This window comes from Aquarana catesbeiana, linkage group LG11, assembly GCF_042186555.1.
Source record: "Aquarana catesbeiana isolate 2022-GZ linkage group LG11, ASM4218655v1, whole genome shotgun sequence".
In the NCBI taxonomy this organism is placed as follows: Eukaryota; Metazoa; Chordata; class Amphibia; order Anura; family Ranidae; genus Aquarana; species Aquarana catesbeiana.
Window position 1 is genome coordinate 15,415,328 of NC_133334.1, and position 22,087 is coordinate 15,437,414.

At 41.4% G+C, this 22,087-nt stretch overlaps 1 protein-coding gene across 1 annotated transcript in view; it reads left to right on the plus strand.

Moving 5' to 3' along the window:
• Positions 1–14,685, plus strand: part of LOC141112914 (vomeronasal type-2 receptor 26-like) — a 55,825-nt gene extending 41,140 nt beyond the window's left edge. The window contains exons 3-4 of the mRNA XM_073606019.1: positions 13,442–13,565; positions 13,778–14,685. Of these exons, the coding sequence (XP_073462120.1) occupies positions 13,442–13,565; positions 13,778–14,685 (1,032 nt within the window). The remainder of the gene's footprint in view (positions 1–13,441; positions 13,566–13,777) is intronic.
• Positions 14,686–22,087: the final 7,402 nt, after the last annotated feature.

Consider the following 22,087-nt stretch of genomic DNA (forward strand, 5'->3'; position numbering starts at 1 on the left):
GTTCAAGGGGCTACGCAAGCACTCAGGCAAAAAGATGCCATGCGGTGCTTGAGCTGGTGTGCTTAGGGGACAGGAGCCACACTGGGGCAGAGATTCTGTCAGCTCTGAAGGGGCAGGCTCAGAGGTGGTTGATGCCATGCCAGGTTCAGGCAGGAATGGTGGTTTGCGATAATGGCACCAACCTCCTCTCCGCCCTCCGACAGGAAAACTTCACCCATGTTCCCTGTTTGGTTCACGTTCTTAACTTGGTGGTGCAGCGGTTCTTGTGCAGGTACCCGGGCTTACAGGATCACCTGAGGCAGGCCAGGAAAGTCTGTGTGCATTTCCACCGGTCATATAATGCCAGTGCTCAGGTGGCTGACCTCTAAAAAGAATACAACCTGCCCAAGAACCGCCTAATCTGTGACATGCCCACCAGATGGAACTCAACGTTGGCCATGCTGCAGTGGCTGCACATGCAGCAGAGGGCCATCAATGAGTACCTGTGCGACTATGGCACCAGGACAGGGTCAGGGGAGCTTGGCTTTTTTCACCACGCCAGTGGCTCATGATCAAGGATGCATGCACTGTCCTGTCACCATTTGAGGAGGCCACGAGGATGGTGAGCAGTGACAGTGCATGCATCAGTGATACTGTCTGTCAGGTACTCACCAAGGCCAAGATGCTGAGAGCGGCTCCCCTTGCAGCTGAGTGCGCTATACCCCTGGAGGTGGCACAGAGGGTATCGGGCACGGAGAGGCACGGGTCGCCAGCAGGTTGTAGAGGCTTGCGTGAAGACCTTCTGGCAGGTAGAACTGGGACACTGGTCAGCAGAGAATCCTGGCTGGGGTTCAAACACCTTGATCCGGAACAGGTAACTGGAACAGGGTATGATGAGAAGGCCGAGGGTCAAACACAGTGATCCAGTAAAAGAGAAGTCCATTAAGCAAGCCGGGGTCATGCATGATAATCAAGCAATAGGGAAGTCCTTTTAACAGGCCGAGGGTCAAACACATTACTCAGGCAGAGCAAAGTCCTAAGAGTAGAGTGGTCAAACACCAAGATCAGGCAGGAAGAGAAGTCCATTGGGCAAGCCGAGGTCAAGTGCAGGAGAGGTTCAGAGGTGATCAAGGCAATCCGGGTCACAGCAGGCAGATACAGGTAACAGATTTTTGGAAACAGGAACACTGGAGCTGAAGAGACAAACCAGGAATGAGGCAAGGAGCAGAGCTGCCTTTTATAGGGCCGCCAGGGGATCTCACGTTGAGCGGGCTAAGGCGCGTACGTGCCTACACCGATGTGCCGCGTCGCGGCCCGCCGAATCGCGCACCCGCATGCGCCGTTGAGCTGCTCTATCACACAGGCGCACAGGAAAGCACCGGTACTGGCAGATAAGGTTCCTGTTATTCCTCTGACACTGTCCCTCTTGTCTACCTGTTGGAGCACATGCTGCGTGGAATAATGGACAGGACACTTGAGGCAGAACAGAGGGAGGAAGAGGAGGACTTCCTTACCTCTCAAGTCCCCCTTTTTCCAGACAGTGTTCCTGCGGGCCTGCCGATCACACAGGGAGAGGAGGAGGAGGAGGATTGTGTCAGCATGGAGGTGGAGCCTAGCACTCAGCATCAGCAGCAGTCTTCAAGGGATCGTTTACAGTCCCCAAAAGCCCATGGGCTTGGCTGGGAGGTGGTGGCTGCAGATCAGGTCGTCCTTAGTGACCCAGAGGACCGAATGCCTCAGCAAACCTATGCTGCATGGCCTCCCTGATCCTGCAAAGCCTGCGAAAGGACCCTCAGATTTGTGGTATCAAGGAGAGGGTTCAGTACTGGCTGGCAACCCTCCTTGATCCACATTACAAGAGTAAGGTTGCAGAACTTATCCAGCCATCGCAAAGGGAGCAGAGGATGAAACATCTTCGGGAGGTCTTGCAGAAAGGTTTGTGCAACCAGAGCCTGGGAGGTTATAATTTCCTGGTCCTGGACAATGTGTTGCTGAGGCTTCAGTTAGTCACAAAAGGAACGGTGGAGAAGGTGGCCATCTGACAGATGCATTCAGACAATTTTTTAGTCCGCAGCCCCAAGGTCTGATCGCTTCCAGCAACTATGTCTAGTGTTTGATTTACATGGTGCAGGAATACCTAGGGGCAAGATCAGACTTGGAGACCTTTCCAACCGAAAATACTCTGGGTTTCTGGGATTTGAGGATGGGTCACTGGCCAGAGCTTGCACAGTATGCAATTGAGCTACTGGCCTGTCCTGCATCCAGCATTCTTTCGGAATGCACATTCAGTGCTGCTGGAGGCTTTGTAACCGATCACAGTGTGCGCCTGTCCACTGACTCGGTTGATTGGCTCACCTTCATAAAAACGAATCAGTCTTGGATCACCAGCTACCAAGCACCTGATGCTGATGTAACCGACTAATTTTTTTCTGAATGTGAGATCCCTTGAAGACTGCCTATGCTGATGCTGAGTGACTATCCTGTTATGCTGAGTGGCTATCCTATTCCTCCTCAATGTTCATGTTGATAGCTTGTAAGAACATTTTTGGTTCTGGGCACCACCACCAGTGGCTAAGGCCCAATTTTTCTGCCCCTGTTTAACAGGGGCGTGTACCAGGGCAAGGCTGCAAATGTCACTGACAAGGCTGCAGATGGACACTGACAAGGCTGCAAGGCTGCAGATGGACACTGATAAGGCTGCAAGACTGCAAATGACACTGGCAAGGCTGCAAGGCTGCAAATGACACTGGCAAGGCTGCAAAGGCTGCAAATGACACCGGCAAAGCTGCAAGGCTGTAAATGACACTGACAAGGATGCAAATGAAACTGGACAAGCATGCAGATGGACGCTGTGCAAGGCTGCAGATGGACAATGATAAGGCTGCATTGATGGGCATTTAAATGTAAGTTTTTTTCCTTAAAAAGTTTTTTCCTTAAAATTGCCTCATAAACTTGGGGTGTGTGTTATACGCCGGCGCGTGTTATACGCCGATAAATACAGTAATTACAATTTTTGCTGTGATATTTTGCAGCAGGGCTTGTTCCCGCACTCATCTAGAGTATCTGTGAGGGGTTGCAGTGTTGTGGCACCAGCACCAGTGCCTAAAGCCCATTTTTTCTGCCCCTGTTCGACAGGGGCATATAATTACAATTTTTGCTGTAATATTTCACAGCAGGGCCCGTTCCAGCGCCCACCAAGAGTAACTGTGAGGGCTTACAGTGTTCTGGTACCACCAACACCTAAGGCCCAAATTTCGGCAGAGTATATAGGGCACGCCCCTACTTTTAAACATCCGACTTACAAACGACTCCTACTTGCAAACGGAGGGAGACAACAAGAAGTGACAGGAAATCTACCCCTAGGAAGGGAAATTCTCTCCTGTAAGAGTTAATATGGGAAAAAGGTGTCTCCTCCAATGATGCTTTATCATCAATCCTTGTTTCCCTAAAAACCCCCAAATGTTCAAAATCCAATTGTCATTGGGACAGAAAGTGAGGTGAAATCTTCTGAATAGGGGCACAGACAGCAAAACAAATGTTACAGGGGTGATAACCCCTCCCTATGTTTTCCAAAAAGCTTAAAAATTGTTTTTTTGGCTGGAGCTACACTTACAAAATGTACCTGTTCCAAATTACAAACAGATTCAACTTAAGAACAAATCTACAGTCCCTGTCTTTCTTGGGACTGCCTGTATACTGCTGTTCAGAGTATATAGGGACTGGGGGCCCCACACCTTTTCTTTTTTTAATTTGGGTGTGGAGTTCCCTTTAATATCCATACAAGACCCAAAGGGCCTGGTAATGGGCTGGGGGGGTTACCCATGCCATTTTTCTCAATAATTTTCATCCATATTGCCGGGACCCGACATTACATTACCGCCGCAAGCAGTTTTAAATGACTTTTATTCCTTTAGAAATGTCATTTTGTGCAGGGACTGTTCTAAGCACGGGAAACACGCGCCTCTTTACAGGCATACCATAGACACCCCCCAGGTATGATATTTAAATGAATATTTCACTTCTATTATTTCCCTTTTAAGCATCATTAAAATCACTGCTCCCGAAAAAACGTATGTTTTTAAAACTTTCTTTTGCATTGATACATGTCCCCTGGGGCAGGACCGGGTCCCCAATCCCTTTTCAGGACAATACCATGCATATTAGCCTTTAAAATTCACACTTTTGATTTCTCACGTTCGAGTTCCATAGACTTTAACGGTGTTCGAAAGTTCGCGCAAAATTTAGGTTCGCGTGTTCTGGATGCCAACCAAACCGGGAGGTGTTCAGCTCATCCCTACTGGAAAGAAAAGAAAATTCCCTGAAAGAAAATAAGATTCCCGGCCACGAAAATTCTTTTCTGCAGCAACATTAGGGGAAATTGAAGGCTTGGTTGGTCGAATTTTAAAAAATGTAGTCACCATCGGATCACAAAACGCATGAAGTTTCTGATTTTTGAAAGAAAATTTGTTTGCAATTCGACTCATGTATGGCCTAATGTGTGTGTAAAGACAGGCGTCCCAATACTTTTGGTAATATAGTGTAACTTAAAAGGTTAAAATGGCAACATTGTGAAAAAATATGTACTTCATTTCTTCATTTTCCAAAAATTACAACATCAAAAAACTCACCATGCCTCTTACTAAATACCTTGGACTGTCTACTTTCCAAAAAAGAGTCATTTGTGGGGTATTTGTATTGTCCTGACTAGGGATGAGACGAACACCCCCCTGTTCGGTTCGCACCAGAACATGCGAACAGGCAAAAAATTTGTTCGAACACGCGAACACCGTTAAAGTCTATGGGACACGAACATGAATAATCAGTGCTAATTTGAAAGGCTTATATTCATGGTATTGTCATAAAAAGTGTTTGGGGACCTGGGTCCTGCCCCAGGGGACATGTATTAATGCAAAAAAAAGTTTTAAAACCAGACGTTTTTTCGGGAGCAGTGATTTTAATAATGCTTAAAGTGAAACAATAAAAGTGAAATGTTTCTTTAAATTTCGTACCGGGGGGGCGGGGGTGTCTATAGTATGCCTGTAAAGTGGTGCATGTTTCCTGTGTTTACAACAGTCCCTGCACAAAGGAAAAAAAGTCATTTAAAACTACTTGCGGCTATTAATGCATTGTCGGTCCGACAATACACATAGAAGTTCATTGATAAAAATGGCATGGGAATTCCCCACAGGGGAACCCCGGACCAAAATTAAAAAAAAAAAAAAATGATCTGGGGGGTCCCCCTAAATTCCATACCAGGCCCTTCAGGTCTGGGATGGATATTAAGGGGAACCCCGGCCAAAATTTTTAAAAAAAATGGCGTGGGGTCCCCCTCAAAATCTATACCAGTCTCTTCAGGTCTGGTATGGATTTTAAGGGGAACCCCGGACAAAATTTAAAAAAAAAACGACGTGGGGTCCCCCTAAAAATCCATACCAGACCCTTATCCAAGAAAGCAACCTGGCAGGCCACAGGAAAAGAGGGGGGGACGAGAGCGTGCCCCCCCTCCTGAACCGTACCAGGCCACATGCCCTCAACATTGGGAGGGTGCTTTGGGGTAGCCCCCCAAAACACCTTGTCCCCATGTTGATGAGGACAAGGGCCTCATCCCCACAACCCTGGCCGGTGGATGTGGGGGTCTGCGAGCGGGGGGCTTATCGGAATCTGGAAGCCCCCTTTAACAAGGGGACCCCCAGATCCCGGCCCTCCCCCCTGTGTGAAATGGTAAGGGCCTACCATTTCACTAAAAAACTGTCAAAAATGTTAAAAATGACAAAAGACAGTTTTTGACAATACCTTTATTTAAATGCTTTTTCTTTCTTCTTTCTTCTTTCTTCTACCTTCCTTCGGTTTCTTTCTCCATCTTCTTCTTCTGGTTCTTCTGGCTCTTCTGGTTCTTCCTCCGGTGTTCTCGTCTGGCAACTCCTCCGCGGCGTCTTCTTCCCTTCTCCTCGGGCCGCTCCGCATTCATGATGGCATGGAGGGAAGCTCCTGCTCTTCTCTTCATCTTCTTGTCTTCATCTTCTTCTCTTCATCTTCTTGTCTTCATCTTCTTCTCTTCATCTTCTTTTCGGGCTGCTCCACATCCATGCATGGAGGGAGGCTCCCACTGTGTGACGCTTCTCCTCTTCTGACGGTTCTTAAATAATGGGGGAGCGGGGCTCTGACGCACGGTGACTTCACGGGACTTCCCTGTGGCATTACGGGGAATGCCACAGGGAAGTCCTGTCAAGTCACCATGCGTCAGAGGGGGGCGGGGTCACCAAGTGGCCCCGCCTCCCCGTTATTTAAGAACCGTCAGAAGAGGAAAAGCGTCACACAGCGGGATCCTCCCTCCATGCATGGATGCAGAGTGGCCCGAAAAGAAGATGAAGAGAAGAAGATGAAGACAAGAAGATGAATAGAAGAAGATGAAAACAAGATGATGAAAAAAAGAAGATGAAGAGAGAAGTGTCACACAGCGGGAGCCTCCCTCTATGCGATCATGGATGCGGAGCGGCCCGAGGAGAAGGGAAGAAGACGCCGCGGAGGAGATGCCAGAAGAACCAGAAGAAGAAGAAGACGGAGGAAGAAACCGAAGGAGGATAGAAGATAGAAGAAAGAAGAAGCATTTAAATAAAGGAATTGTCAAAAACTGTCTCTTGTCATTTTTAACATTTTTGACGGTTTTTTAGTGAAATGGTAGGGGTAAGTACCCCCTTACCATTTCACAAAGGGAGGTGGGCCGGGATCTGGGGGTCCCCTTGTTAAAGAGGGCTTCCAGATTCCAATAAGCCCCCCGCCCGCAGACCCCCACAACCACCAGCCAGGGTTGTGGGGATGAGGCCCTTGTCCTCATCAACATGGGGACAATGTGTTTTGGGGGGCTACCCCAAAGCACCCTCCCAATGTTGGGGACATGTGGGCTGGTGCGGTTCAGGAGGGGGGGCGCTCTCTCACCCCCCCCCCTCTTTTCCTGCGTCCTGCCAGGTTGCGTGCTCGGATAAGGGTCTGGTATGGATTTTTAGGGGGACCCCACAACATTTTTTTTTTTTAATTTTGGCCAGGGTTCCCCTTAAAATCCATGCCGTTTTTATTAATGAACTTCTATGTGTATTGTCAGACCGGCAATGCATTAATAGCCGCAAGTAGTTTTAAATGACTTTTTTTCCTTTGAAATGTCATTTTGCTGTCAGACTGTTCTAAACACGGGAAACATGAGCCCCTTTACAGGCATACTATAGACACCCACCAGGTATGAAATTTAAAGGGATATTACACTTTTATTGTTTGACTTTAAACATTATTAAAATCACTGCTGCCGAAAAAACGGCCATTTTTAAAACTTTTTTTTGCATTGATGCATGTCCCCTGGGGCAGGACCCGGGTCCCCAAACACTTTTTATGACAATACCATGAATATAAGCCTTTAAAATTAGCACTTTTGATTTCTCCCATAGACTTTTAAAGGGTGTTCCGTGGCATTCAAATTTGCCGCAAACACCCCAAATTGTTTGCTGTTTGGCGAACTTGCGAACAGCCGATGTTCGAGTCGAACATGAGTTCGACTCGAACTCGAAGCTCATCCCTAGTCCTGACATTTTATGGCCCTAAGGAATGAGCTAGGCCGTCAGTACATCAGGTGTGATCAATTTTCAAGTACAATTGATTTTTAGGTGATTAACCACTTGCCGTTTGCCCCCCCCACCATCATATGACAGAGGAGCAGTGCAGCTCTCATTCTGGGATGACATCATATGACTCCCACGGGGGGGGGGGCAGCGCACCGATCACTGCTGCGATGTGTTTCTAGGACATGGCGCAACACTGACCTCTGTAAAGAGCTGCGGGTCTTTAACCATGTGATCGTCTGTGAGTGGACACTCACAGCCGATCACATGTAAACACGGAAATGCCAGTAATCAGCTCTCATTGCCTCACACTGACAGAGTGTGTGGTGAGGAGAGCCAATCAGCGGCATCTCCTCACAGGGGGCATCGAGACGTGTAATCAGGCACTGATTACAATAAAGCGCCACCAGTACCAGCAATCAGCGCCCACCAGTGCCAGCAATCAGTGCCACAAGTACCAGCAATCAGCGCCCACCAGTGCCAGCAATCAGTGCCCACAAGTGCCACTAATCAGTGCCCATTAGTTATGCCAGTCAGTGCTGGATATCAGTGCCGCCTATCAGTGCTGCCCATCATTGCTGCCTATCAATGCCCATCATTGCTGCCCATCAATGCCCATCAGTGCCACCCATCAATGCCCATCAGTGCCCATCAGTGCCACCCATCAATGTGCCCATCAGTGCCACCCATCAGTGCTGCCTATCAGTGCTCATTAGTGCCACATGTCAGTGCCACCTATCAGTGCCCATAAGTGCGGCATATTAGTGCCTCCTCATCAGTGCCACTTAATCAGTGCCCATAAGTGTCGCCTCATTAGCGCACATCGGAGAAGGAGAGAAATTACTTATTTACAAAATTTACTGACAGAAACTTAGAAAATCTCTTTTCTATTTTCAAAATGTTCTGTCTTTTTTTTTGTAAAAAATAAAAAAACCAACAGTGATTAAATACCACCAAAAGAAAGCTCTAGTTGTGTGAAGAATATGATAAAAATGTCACATGGTTACAGTGTAGCATGACCGCTCAATTGTCATTTAAAGTGTGACAACGCTGAGAGCTGAAAATTGGCCTGGGCAGGAAGGGGGTAAAAGTGCCCGGTAGGCAAAGGGGTTAAATGCCACCATGAGAAAACTCTATCTGTTTAAGAAAAAAGGAAGGAGGTGAATAGTGTCTGGTACTGTGTCTATCTGACCTGTGGGGGTCCTTAATAGCGCCTGGAGGGTATGATAGTATTTCACTTGTTTCCAACTTCTATTATCTTCGGTTACATCTGAGTGTTGCAATCTGCTGCAACCTATTTGCAACCACTTCCTCTCTGCATTCACTCCATGATGATGTATGGCATTTTCTAGGGTGGGTTTCCTGATGGTGACAACAATGGACCATGCTTGCTAATAATGTATTGAATTGGTCACTTGTAGTCAATGGTGGAATCTCATGTGACAAGGTGGTAACATAGCAGCACAACTGGGAGACAGGAGTCCACCATACAACAGGAAGGGCCTGAGCATGGAATATATATATATTTAAAATTAATTTTGAAAATGAAATTAATAGTAAACGTATTTTAGTAATTGGGTTTACAGCTACTTAAATGTAGTAATTCAGTAACCATGATATATAATATATTATGGAATGTTTTTACTCTGCAGTTGAACTTGTGCTCAAACATGATATCATATGATAATTTCGGTACAAATGAAGGAAATGAAGACCTTTCTATACAGTTCACCGTTAAGAACCATGTTTTTGTTAATGGGAGTTTGTTTACAAGATCTGTCGGGAATATCCTTACTAATTCGTTTCGTTATTGGACACTTGCAATTAATTCTACTTTAATTAAATGGAAAAATAAGAAAAATCAGGTAAAGCTACCGTATATACTCAAGTATAAGCCGACCCGAATATAAGCCGGTATATGAGATTCTCTAAGGTCCTTCAGAAAAAAGTCTTAAAAATGTGGGTCATTCATATCATAACTATCAACTATCAGAACTATTACCTCCCAGCAAGGACTCTTCTTTTCCCAAGGTATAGCAAGAATTATGTAAGTCTATGTATGTATGTCTTTTCTCCAGCATTTCTCTCTAAGACCCCATACACACTATTAGATTTTCTGCAGATTTTTGTCACTTTTACCAAAACCATATAATATGAGGTCAAACCATAATGCCCCGTACACACGATCGGATTTTCCGACAACAAATGTTGGATGTGAGCTTGTTGTCAGAAAGTCCGACTGTGTGTATACTCCATAGAACATTTGTTGTTGGAATTTCCGCCAACAAATGTTTGAGAGCAGGTTCTCAAATTTTCAGACAACAATACTTGTTGGCTGAAATTGCGAACATGTGTACATAAGTCCAATGCACAAAAGTCCACGCATGCTCGGAATCAAGCAGAAGAGCCGCACCGGCTATTGAACTTCATTTTTCTCGGCACATTGTACGTGTTGTACATCACCGTGTTCTTGGCGATCGGAATTTCCTACAACATTTGTGTGACCGTGTGTATGTAAGACAAGTTTGAGCCAACATCCTTCGGAAAAAAATCCATGGTTTTGTTATTGGAAAATCCTATGGTGTGTACAGGGCATAAGAGTTTCAATTTGTATGCAATCAGGCAGGCCCTTGTGCTAGATGGTTTTGGTAAATCTGAAGACAAAAATCTGCAGAAAATCTAATAGTGTGTATGGGGTCTTAAGCCTTGTACACACGATACGATTGTTGGCCAACCGAGTGTCTGATTTTTATCAAAAGGGCATGTGCCAGGATCTTGTCTTGCATACTAACGTTACACGATAGTCATGCAACAAACACGAACATAGTGACATACTACGAGGAATTTCAGCTCTTGAGCGCCACCCTTTGGGCCCCTTCTGCTAATTTCGTGTTTGGTGAGCATTGATTCTGAGCATGCGTGTTTGTAATTTTCGACATTTGTGTGACGGATTTGTGTACTGACCACACAAAAAAAAGACGTCAAGCCGTTGTCCGACGAAAATGTACTAGCCTGTCATCCAACATTTGTTGGCCGGAAATTGGACAACAATTGTCAAAAGGAGCGTACTAACGGTAAGATTTTAGGACAACAGTCTGTCAACAGACAATCCCCTGCCAACAATCGAACCGTGTGTACGAGGCTTAAGTCCCTTTCTGTCTCCTGTGGACTTTCTGGAAACCATACGATCAACTGATAAATAATATTAGGATCAGAGTTCTGTGCAGGCCTCTTGAGTTCCTCAACACCAAACTCATTAAATCAAATTATGTTGCAATAGAAATATATCTCTCCCAAACTTTGACTTTGATTCTTTGTGGGTTGATGGTAATATATTCAAGGAATCATTGATAAACACTGAAGGCAAGGGTAAGTTTTCAAATAAACATAAAAGTAAGCATATAAATAAAAATAAGAGTGGGGATACAAGATGCATCATGAAAAGGTTGTAAGTGGCAAGAATGAGGTACCAGGTGGAATAGAGGCAATGGTTACTAACATCATATGCCCTCTGGGTACATACACTAGGTAGGCCTCTCCATGGTGAACTACATCGACCAACCCCTAGGAATGACAATGGCAACTTCCACTTGGAGAGGAGAAAAATCTTTGTGAATCCCATAGGGTCACTACCAGGGAACAAGAAGCTACCACACTTAAGGCCAGTACACACTATACAAAAATTAGATGGGAAAATTCGTATGACGAGCTGTCTGTGGATTTTCAGATCATTAGTACGGTGCTTTAGAGAGCCGATTTCACTTTTTCGTCAGACAAAAGCTGGATGAGCAGACTAGTAAATTTTTGATGAAGGACAGCTCAACGTTCGAGTTTTGGATGGTCAGTACAGAAAACGTCACACAAAAGTCGAAAGTACAAACACGCATGATCGGAATCTAGGAACGACCCAGAAGAGTTCGATCTTGTAAACCAGTGGTCATCAACCCTGTCCTCATGGCCCACTAACAGGCCAGGTTTTATGTATTACCTTGGGGAGATGCAGACTAGAATACTGCAATCACTGAGCAGCAAATGATAACACCTGTGATGTACTTCAGTTATCTTGCAAACCTGGCCTGTTAGTGGGCCCTGAGGACAGGATTGATGACCACTGTTGTAAACTACCATTTGTAATCTAGAATTAACATTCGTGACGTGGCAATTGATGAAATGTCGAAAATTCAGCGCACATATTTATCTTCTTTAATGGGATAATAATGAAGCTACTTTGCTGGTGATATTGATGTAGTTATGCCAAACATATTTTAAAAGGCATTTGTTTTGTAAGATCTGAAAATCGCGAATCAACGCTCACCAAACTTCTACTAACATGAAATTAGCAGAAGGGGCCCAAAGGGTGGCACTTGAGAAACAAACTTTCTCTTTATACTCTTGTAGTACGTCATCAATTCGCGGATAGTTAGTATGCTAGACAAAATCCTGCACACGCTTTTGACAAGAATCAGACGCTCAGTCGTACGACAATCTAACCATGTGTACGAGGCTTTACATATGATTTGGGGGCCAGACATATGTATCAGTCAACCTCAATCACCTTTTGTAATGAGGAGATCCCCAAGTGTAAGTGTGGGGGGTGAAAAGAAAAAGAAGAAGTGGGACCAGATGAGGAACCCAAAAAAGGAAAAATCTAGCAATCAGTCACTCAACTATTAAGATTTTTAGTGTATCTTGTTGGGTTTACAGAAGTGGAAGCAATTTTTCTTACGTAATAGTGTACCTATGCTCCATCTTGAACCCCTCCCCCCATTACATCTGTATGAGGTGTTTGTGGATCTGAAAAAAAAAATCATTAGAAATCTTACTATGAAAATGTATTATGCCATGATGGGCGAAAATAACGCTAGGGAAGCAAAAACACTGGCAGGAAGTGAAATAGGCTATAATGAGATGTTGGCTTTGGATATTTTGGAGGAACTCTGGTAAGAGGGGTAGTTGGAGGAAATTGAATTGCTGGAGAAGGCAGTAGGAGGAAGCTTTGAGGTTGAACTATAACAGATGACAGTCATGTCTAAAGCCTCCTTCTATCCCCATTGACTGAAAGGCAATTTCATTCCCACTTTCTAGGGAGCGGTTTACTCTGAGATCATCCAGGTTTGTAAGGAAGCCAGAAAATATTTTAGATCTAATTTGTCATGTAACGAGACGTAAGTTATATGGGGTCTGATGGATAATGCCAATGTGTAGTTGTTTATGGTGCACAAAGCTATGCCAGAAGAGATGTGTGGTGGCATTAAGTACATTTGCACTGCACCTTGCCACAGCTTGTGTTTGGGTTCCATTAATAACATCGCAAGTACTTTCTGATGGACGTCCAGAAGTTCTGCCTTAAGAAATAAAACTTAAGACAGTCTCACCTTAGAAAAACACAAATAATATTATGTTGTCATGTCTTTATTGAATGAATAATTTCATGAATAAAGTTCATTCATGCATGAAATATGTAACATATCAAAAAATATTTAGCTGAAGTCAAGTATGTAAGATAATAAGTTGGCTTTTAAAATCTAGTTAGGTGTAAGCATAACATGATATTTAAAAAAAATCACACACATTCATTTGGTCATTTACTAATCAGAAAAAATGTTTTAGAGTTTGGGTAATTAAAATTAAAATAAAAAGCGTTGTTGAAGTCCACAGTCAGCAGATGGTTTACAAGTTGAAGAATCTCAGCACAATAATTGCTCTCCATAGGAGAAGAGATTTTATCTGAGAAATTAGGATAGAGATGAGATTACATCACTTGTAAAGTGTCAATTATACATTTGAAAACTTGGTTTTCTAAAACCAATATAAAATATATACTGTATAACATACAACATGTTGCTTTCTGTTAGGTTCCAAAATCTCAGTGCTCAATAAGTTGTCTCCCAGGATACCGGAAAGTTCTCAGCTCTTCCATACACCCTTGTTGTCATAGTTGTGTCCTGTGTTCATATGGAGAAATATCAAATATTACAGGTAATGACTATGAAATATTACTGTGGTTATGCTCTTTTGTATGTATTGTCTCTAAAGAACATTAAAAAGGCCGAATTGTAACCTAGAAATAAACGACTTAGCTGATTTGATATGTTGACGCATATTAATATTTGATTATATTAATATATATAAACCAAACAAGATATCCTGTAAGTGATCACAGTATTCATTGATTTTATTTTGTTTTCCAGATAGTGAAAACTGCATGAAATGCCCCGATCATGAATGGCCAAATGAGAACAGAACTCGCTGTATTCCCAAGGAAGTAGAATTTCTTTCCTTCACTGATGACACGCTCTCACTAGTTTTTATAGTCCTCTCACTGTTGTGTTTTGGGAAGACTCTTCTAGTACTCGTCATTTTTATTTTACACCAGGACACACCAATTGTGAAAGCCAATAACAAGAGCCTCAGCTTTGTCCTCCTGGTCTCCATCATGTTGGGTTCCCTCTGTGTGTTCCTCTTTCTGGGTCGTCCTGTGGATGTAACCTGCTTGTTACGCCAAATTTCTTTTGGAATTCTCTTTACAATAGCCGTATCTTCTGTATTGGCCAAGACTATTATGGTTTGCATTGCCTTCAAAGCCAGCAAACCCAACAGCGTGTGGAGGAAATGGATTGGAGTAAAACTGCCCACCTGTATAGTCTTAGCTTGTTCTTCTGTTCAGGTTATAATCTGTATTAGTTGGTTGTCCATCTCTCCTCCCTTCCAGGAATTGGACACACACTCATACCAGGAGAAGATCATCATTCAGTGTAATGAAGGGTCAGTTATCGGGTTCTACTCTGTCCTGGGTTATATGGGAATCCTGGCTGCTGTCAGTTTTATTATAGCTTTTTTTGTCAGGACTTTACCGGATAGTTTTAATGAAGCCAAATATATCACCTTCAGCATGCTGGTGTTCTGCAGTGTCTGGATTGCCATGATCCCGGCCTATCTGAGCACCAAAGGGAAATACACGGTGGCTGTGGAGATATTCGCCATACTGATTTCAAATAATGGTCTCTTATATTGTATATTTCTTACAAAATGCTTTATAATTCTCTGTAGGCCGGAACTGAATACAAAAGTCTATCTGCACAGTCAAAGAAATATATAAAAACTCTTTTATTTTAAGACATCACAAAATGTGTAAAGTTATGCAAATGATACATCACTTTTTGATTTGGCAAAGTTGAAAAAAGTAATATAACATTTTAAAATCCTACTTATAGTGTAAGAGAACATCTTTCAAAAGCAAAAAATCAAATATACAGTATGTCAGCTAAATTTAAATACTTAATAAAGAATCCAATCATCAAGATATGCATGCTTCCAAATCATTAAAAACCACAAAAACAAAGAAACAAACACACAGCCATAAAACCAGACATTTGTACTGGTCCCATAAAACCTAAAGTGTGAACTCCAGACAGATATGAAAGACACAAATGATTGCATCTCTGTAATCATTAATACATCATTAAATGTATTTTTCCTTGTCAAAAGAAGTTTATTGAGTATACAATGTTATAAAGATACATAAAGTAAGTTTACAAGGATCTATAAAGTAAGCTCATTGTTTTACAGTAGGGTTTATATAGGTAAATATCATGAAATTTCAAATATTAAACATTGGGTTCACGTAAACCTAAATTAAAGATATATATTTCCTTAGTTACTTTTGTAGGTATTTAAATGATTTATACCTACTATAATATTGTTTACAAGTAGAGTGTATATAGGTCAAATAAATTCTGATAATGAGCTTTAATCGTAAGGTGGAGAAAAGGAAAGAGAAAGAAGAAAAAGGGTTGAAAGGTAGAGGTATGGTCCACAAGGTTGTCCCGCTCGTCAGTTTATTATTCTTTTTAGTTCTCTTTGAAGCCTTAGAATGGGTGTCTCTGTAAGTCATTTAATCTGTTACCATGGCAACAGGACAGAGTCATTAAAGTTTGACAGGAACTGTTGTTTTATCCAAGGATGCCAAAGTTTTTCAAATTTTGGAATTTGATTTTGATCGATGGCTACCATCTTAGCATGGGACATTGTATTATTCATTCTGTGAATTGTTTCTGCTAGTACCAATGTAGGAGATTTCCATGCCTTGGCCACTGTTTGTTTTGCAGCCGTTATTAGTTGGATCATAAGTTTGAATTGAGAGAGTGTTAACCATTCCGGTTTTAGATTAAGTAAAGTTAAATATGGATCTGGTTGTATTATTTTTTTAAATATTTTAGATGCAATCACGAAGACTTCCTTCCAGAAGGTTTGGATTACTGGGCACGTCCACCATATGTGTAAAATATGTGCCTATTTCTGGGCATCCTCGAAAACAAAGAGCTGAGGTATTAGGTGAATATTTTGCCACTCTAGCGGGTACAAGGTACCAGTGAGTTAGGACTTTATAATTTGTCTCCAGTGCTAAGATGTTGGGTGAAGATGACTTAGATGTGAGCCATATGTTAGACCAGTCCGTGTCTTCTAAAGTTTGTCCCAGGTCCTCCTCCCACCTCTGAACGTAAGAGGGTCTATTAAGATTTGCTACTCCATATAATTGATTATAAAGTGATGAAATTGTACCTTTAGCAAATGGATCTTTTGTACAGATTGATTCAAAAATGGATAATTGGGATAATGGTGTATCCCCCTTTAGGAATGGTGTATAGAAATTTTTGATTTGGAGATATCTAAATATCTCAGAGTTTGGTAGGTCATATTTTTCTCTAAGCGATGGGAATGAAAGGAATGATTTAGATGCTATGAAGTCATTTAGTGTCTGAATGCCTGATGTTGTCCAAGCTTTAAAAGAATTTGGGTAGATCCATGCCGGATAAAAGGCCGGATTTCTGATAAAAGAAAGGAGAGGATTGTGTGGAGATTGTAACTGATATTTGGTTTTTAATTTATCCCAGAGAGATAAGAAGTGTTTAGTTATGGGATTATGAATTTTAAAGCGGTCTTTAGGATCAAGCCATAATAAATTTGATATTAATAGAGGGTCATTTTCTGAAGCCTCTATAAATACCCATAATGGGATTTCCTGTTTTGCATGGTATTTGGACAGACTGGCCAAATGTGCTGCTCTGTAGTAGTTAGTAAAATTAGGGTATCCCAGGCCTCCTTTATTTTTGGGAAGATGTAGTGTGTGTATAGGTATACGTGGTTTAGAAGAGCCCCATATAAACGAAGTTGCTCTTTTTTGTACTATTCTCAAAAAATAGGAAGGAATTGGAATTTGGGTAGAATAGTCATTTTGATTGCATTAATCTTCCCTATCCAGGATAAAGGAAGTTGCGACCATTGTTTTATTAGATTTGTGATCTGTCTTAATACAGGAGGATAATTGGTTGAGAATAAGTCAGAATGAGATGCTGTTAAATGAATTCCAAGATATGGGATTGATTTTTCTGCCCATGTGAATGGGGGTGCAGCACTAGCCCGGATCAATTCCATGTTTGTGAGTGAAATATTAAGCACTAGGCATTTCTTAGGATTAATCATAAGGCCGGATAAGGCTGCAAATCCATCAAGAGCTGGTATTAAGTTAGGACCAGAGACCTGTGGTGATGATAGAAAAAGTAATATATCGTCTGCAAATATACATAATTTGTGTGTAATACCTCCTACTTCAATGCCAGTTATAGTTTGGTTTGTTCTGATGTATTGGGCCATGGCTTCGAGTATAAGGGCAAATAATAAGGGAGATAATGGGCAACCCTGTCGGGTACCTCTTTCGATATTAAAGGCTTCAGATTTGTATCCAGCATATTTTATATAGGCTTTGGGTTTATTATATAATGCTTTGATCCATGTTAAAAAGTGGGGTCCAAAACCCCATTTTTGTAATGAATATTGCATATATTGCCAGGATACTGTGTCAAATGCCCTCTTAATATCGAGAGATAGAAAACATAAAGGGATTTTCCGTTTTTTAGCAATATGTGCCAATAACACTGCCCTGCGTATATTATCGCCTGCCTGTCTATTTGGCATGAAGCCTACTTGATCTCTATGTATTAATTTTCCTATAATGCTATTGAGGCGTTTTGCTATTATTTTTGCTAATAATTTAATATCGAGGTTTAACAGAGAGATAGGCCGATAATTCACACAGGAAGTATCATCAGAAAGGGGTTTTGGGATCATACAAACAATTACCATTAGTGTTTCTTGCCGAAAAGAATGTCCATCTAGAAGTTTGTTAAAAGTTTTAGTGAGAATGGGAGAGAGTATTTCTGAGAATGTTTTATAGTATAAAGCCGAGTAGCCATCTGGGCCTGGTCTTTTGTTAAGTTTTAGGTCTTTTATGGCGTTAGCAACTTCATCTATAGTTATAGGCTCATCCAAACTGCTTTTTTGATTCTGAGATAACTCAGGTAAGGTTATTTTTGAGAAGAAGGATTCAGCCTCTGTAGGATTAAATTAATTGTTTGTCTTGTATAAAGTTGCGAGATGTGAGTGAAATTTATGGACTATTTTAACTGGATTACAAGTGTAAACATTTTTTGATAATTTCAAACGTATTGGTTTGAAAGATTTGTTAGTTGAATTTAATGCCCGAGCCAAATATGTACCTGGTTTGTTTGTATTCATGTAGAAATTGTGTTTGGAGCGTTTGAGGGATTTATCAACTGACTCAGTGAGAAATAGATCGTATTCCAATCTAGATTTTTCCAGATGAGATTTTTTACTCTGAGATGGATTATCTTGAAATGATATGTAGGCTGCATTAAAATTGAGTTCTAGTTTTTTTGCTAGATTTTTGCGTTCCCGTTTAAATAGTGCCATTTGTCTTTGTATTGTACCACGCAAGACAGGCTTATGAGCTTCCCACAGTGTTATTGGGGAGATGTCTGTTGTATTATTAATTGATATGTATTCCTTTAAAGCTTGTTCAATGGCCATCTGATGTAGTGGGTGTTTGAGCATTATGTCCGGTAAGTACCACGTTGGGTCATGCGCTTTTGGTATGGCTGAGGCTATAGTAGTGTATACTGCATTATGGACAGACCACGGAATCGGAATTATATCTGATGCAATAATTTCTGGTATCATTCCTATTGTTAGAAAAATATGATCTATTCTGGTGAAGGTTTGATGAGGGTGCGAGAAATAAGTGAATTTCTTTTTCATTGGGTTACTTTCTCTCCATGAATCTACCAGATTGTATTTGGAAAGAAGTTGAGAAAAAGGTAATCTAGAGGTTATTTTGGATGGTGTAAAAGGTGATTTATCTAGAAATGGGAGGAGGACCTGGTTTGAATCCCCGCACATTATCACTGTTCCTATTTTGTGTGTATTAATCACTTGTAATATATGTGAGAGGAATGGTGTAGGTTGTTTGTTAGGAGCGTAGTAGGAAATCACTGTGATTGCTGTATCCATTATATAACCCATGAGTATCAGGTATCTACCTTCTGGGTCTTTAATTTCTGATGATAAGGTGAATGGTGTGGATCGGTGAAATGCAATTAGAGTTCCCCTTTGCTTGGTACAGGCAGAAGCCATGTAAATTTGTTGATAAAAAGGAGAAATATATTTTGGAGTAGAATCTTTGGTGAAGTGTGTTTCTTGGAGGCATACTATGTGAGCCTTCTTGTTATGGAAAGTACGGAAGGCTTTGGTCCTTTTTTGAGGGACATTTATTCCCTGAACATTCAGGGAAAGTATATTCAGTGGTGCCATGGCAATAGATCAAATAGTTTTGACTTACTTTTGTTATGCAGAGCTGACTGCGCAGATCAACCTGTGTGGACTGAAGAGATGAATAGATAGAAAAGAAACCAGTGAATTCTGGAGTAAAGAGTAAACAAAAAACATATGAGATTAGATGATACATTGTATAAATTATTTTTTGCAAGTAATCACAATTTACCCGTGAAAGAGAATAAATATCTCTCTCAGGGGAATAAGTGCCTTTGTCACACTCCCACATAATATGGTTGGGAGAATGAGGAGGGCTAATGGGGGTACACGGATCTTCCGCTTACAGGAGAGAAGTGCTATGTCAAAAGACATCAAAATGATGTTTCATTAATTGGAGTGCAGAATATAGTTTTTGTTGAAATTATTTATTCCAGGGTGGTTGTATATGGTTAGTCTTGCCCTAGGCTAAATAATTCAGTTAGAAAGGTACTGTTAATAACTTTGGTATTGATGAAGATAGTTTGAATTATTTTGGGATTTTAACCCTTTTAGAGTAAACAATTACATATTTTATTCATATGTAACTGTTTAGATATATTAACTCATAAAATTGAGGTTGTATTGCTTCAGACCAGAATAAACAAAAACCTAATTCTAGGAACTAGTTAGGTAATAATATATTTGTTTTAAGAAAAGAAAGAAAAAGCTTCCATTACTTCTGGATTATTGAACATATTTGTCCTAAAAAGTAATAAATCTATTGTTATTACCTGATAATATATAACTGAACAAGAATTTCCTTATTTCACTTATATATTCTAAGGCTATATGAATCAGAAGTAATAAGAAATATAACTGGAATGTAACATGATCCCACACAGTGTGTGACTATCAGAATGCAGTTACATTCAGTTATAAATATAGGTTTTTTTATAGAGAACCATCTCTTAGTATAATAAATGAAGAGATATCAGGAATTAGGATGTCAGTCCATTGAATCTTCTTGGTCCATGGATGATGTGGCATAACGGCCTCTTTTGTGAGAATGATGATTCCCATTTTGTTCTGATATTTTCTGGGTGCTGCCTGAAGGTGAAGATGATGCCATTCTTCTACGTGTGGGAGTGTTGCTGCTTGTGGGTTCTGTCAGATTTAATTTTAAAAGGGTTTGTTGTAGTTCATCTGCTGATCTGCTTCTGTAAATTGTACCTTGGTAGTTAAATCTGACTGAAAAGGGGAAGCCCCATTGATACATAATGTTGTGGCGTTGCAGTTCCATTAGTTGGGGTTTCATGGATCGTCTTTTAGTAATAGTAAGTTGGGATAGATCAGCAAAAATTTGATAATTGTGTCCTTGAAAATTAAGTTCCTTTTTTTCTCTTGCAGCAATTAGTATTTGTTCTTTCGTTCTGTAATAATGAAATTTTGTGATTATATCACGTGGGGATCCATCTTTCTTTTTGGCTGTGAGGGCTCTGTGTACTCTGTCCAGTTCTAAACGTTCAATAGGGATATCTGGCTTTAGTTCTTGTAATAGAGCAGTAATAGTAGATATCAGGTCTGTCACAGTTTCAGGTATTCCCCTTATGCACAAGTTTGAACGTCTGGCTCTATTTTCGTAATCTTCGAGCTTAGTTTGAAGTATTAAATTCTCTTTTTTTAATTGTTCCAATTCTGTTATATTTTCTTGGGTTGTAATTTCAATTTCATCCATTTTTATTTCTAAGGCTGCGGTGCGGTTTCCCAGCTCTCTTATTTCTTTGGTTAGGCTTTTTGTTATTTGGTCTGAGGTTTGTTTTAAAGCCTTATGAAGCATCTTTTCAAATTGTAATAATATTACTGGGGATACTGAGGAGGCTTGTGGAGAAGTTTGTGAGAGGATTTGTTCTGTATCTGACTCAAATGGAGAGTCTTGCTGTGACATTTTCTGTCTGTGAGAGCGCCCTGATGCTGTATCTTGTGAGGTGACTGGAGCTGCTTCAGCTGCAGTGAGTGCCTGTGAGCTCTTTGTTTGGTGATTTTTATTTCTGCCACGGCTTCCTCCCAGTACCATATTTCCTGCTCAAACTTTCACAGTTTGTTCCCTGGGGCAAAAAGGTTCAAATGGATACCTTTTGAGCCTGCAGGCTCCGCTTTGTCCTTCTCTTCTCTCCTCAGCGGTGTGGAGCTCTAACAATGCATGTCTGCTCCGCTAGGCTTCGCCTCCTGCCCCTCCATTAAATGTATTTTTCAAATGTTAGAAGTGTAAGTATCTGAATGTGATGTAGTTTTGACCTCTTTTGGTCCCTTGACTGCAGTTGTCCGACCGGGAGAGGGGGAAGCAATACAAGTAGCCAATCGGTTGTATTGAATTATATGAAGCATGCTGATAGAAGTGATATGTATGTACACAGTACAATCCTCCTCACTCCTCTTTCCCTCTGTAATGCTAAGCCCTAGGTTTCAATTATAGGTGGAGTGTCTGAAGGGAGGCAACCCCATCCTTATAGCAACCTAGGCGGGAGATACTCTTATTCTATTACTATGCACGATAGCAGAGTTATTAAACAGAAAAGTAGTGATTATTAGGCCTTCATTCCCAATTTCAAGATGGTGGGAGGAGCCAAGGGTCCATGCTAAAGATGGTCAACATGGTGGTTACCTGGTCAACATGTGGTGGCAATATATACAGGCATAGACATCCCATTTCCCCGTGAGTAAGCCATGATGGGTGTGGTGAAATGCATTGGGGGTGGAGCTACATGTTTTTTGCATTTTTGTTTTGTTGAGCACAGCAATATATATATTGTAAGGTTTGCACATACAGTAAAACCTTGGTTTGAGAGTAATTTGGTTTGAGAGCGTTTTGCAAGACAAGCTACATTTTTAAATAC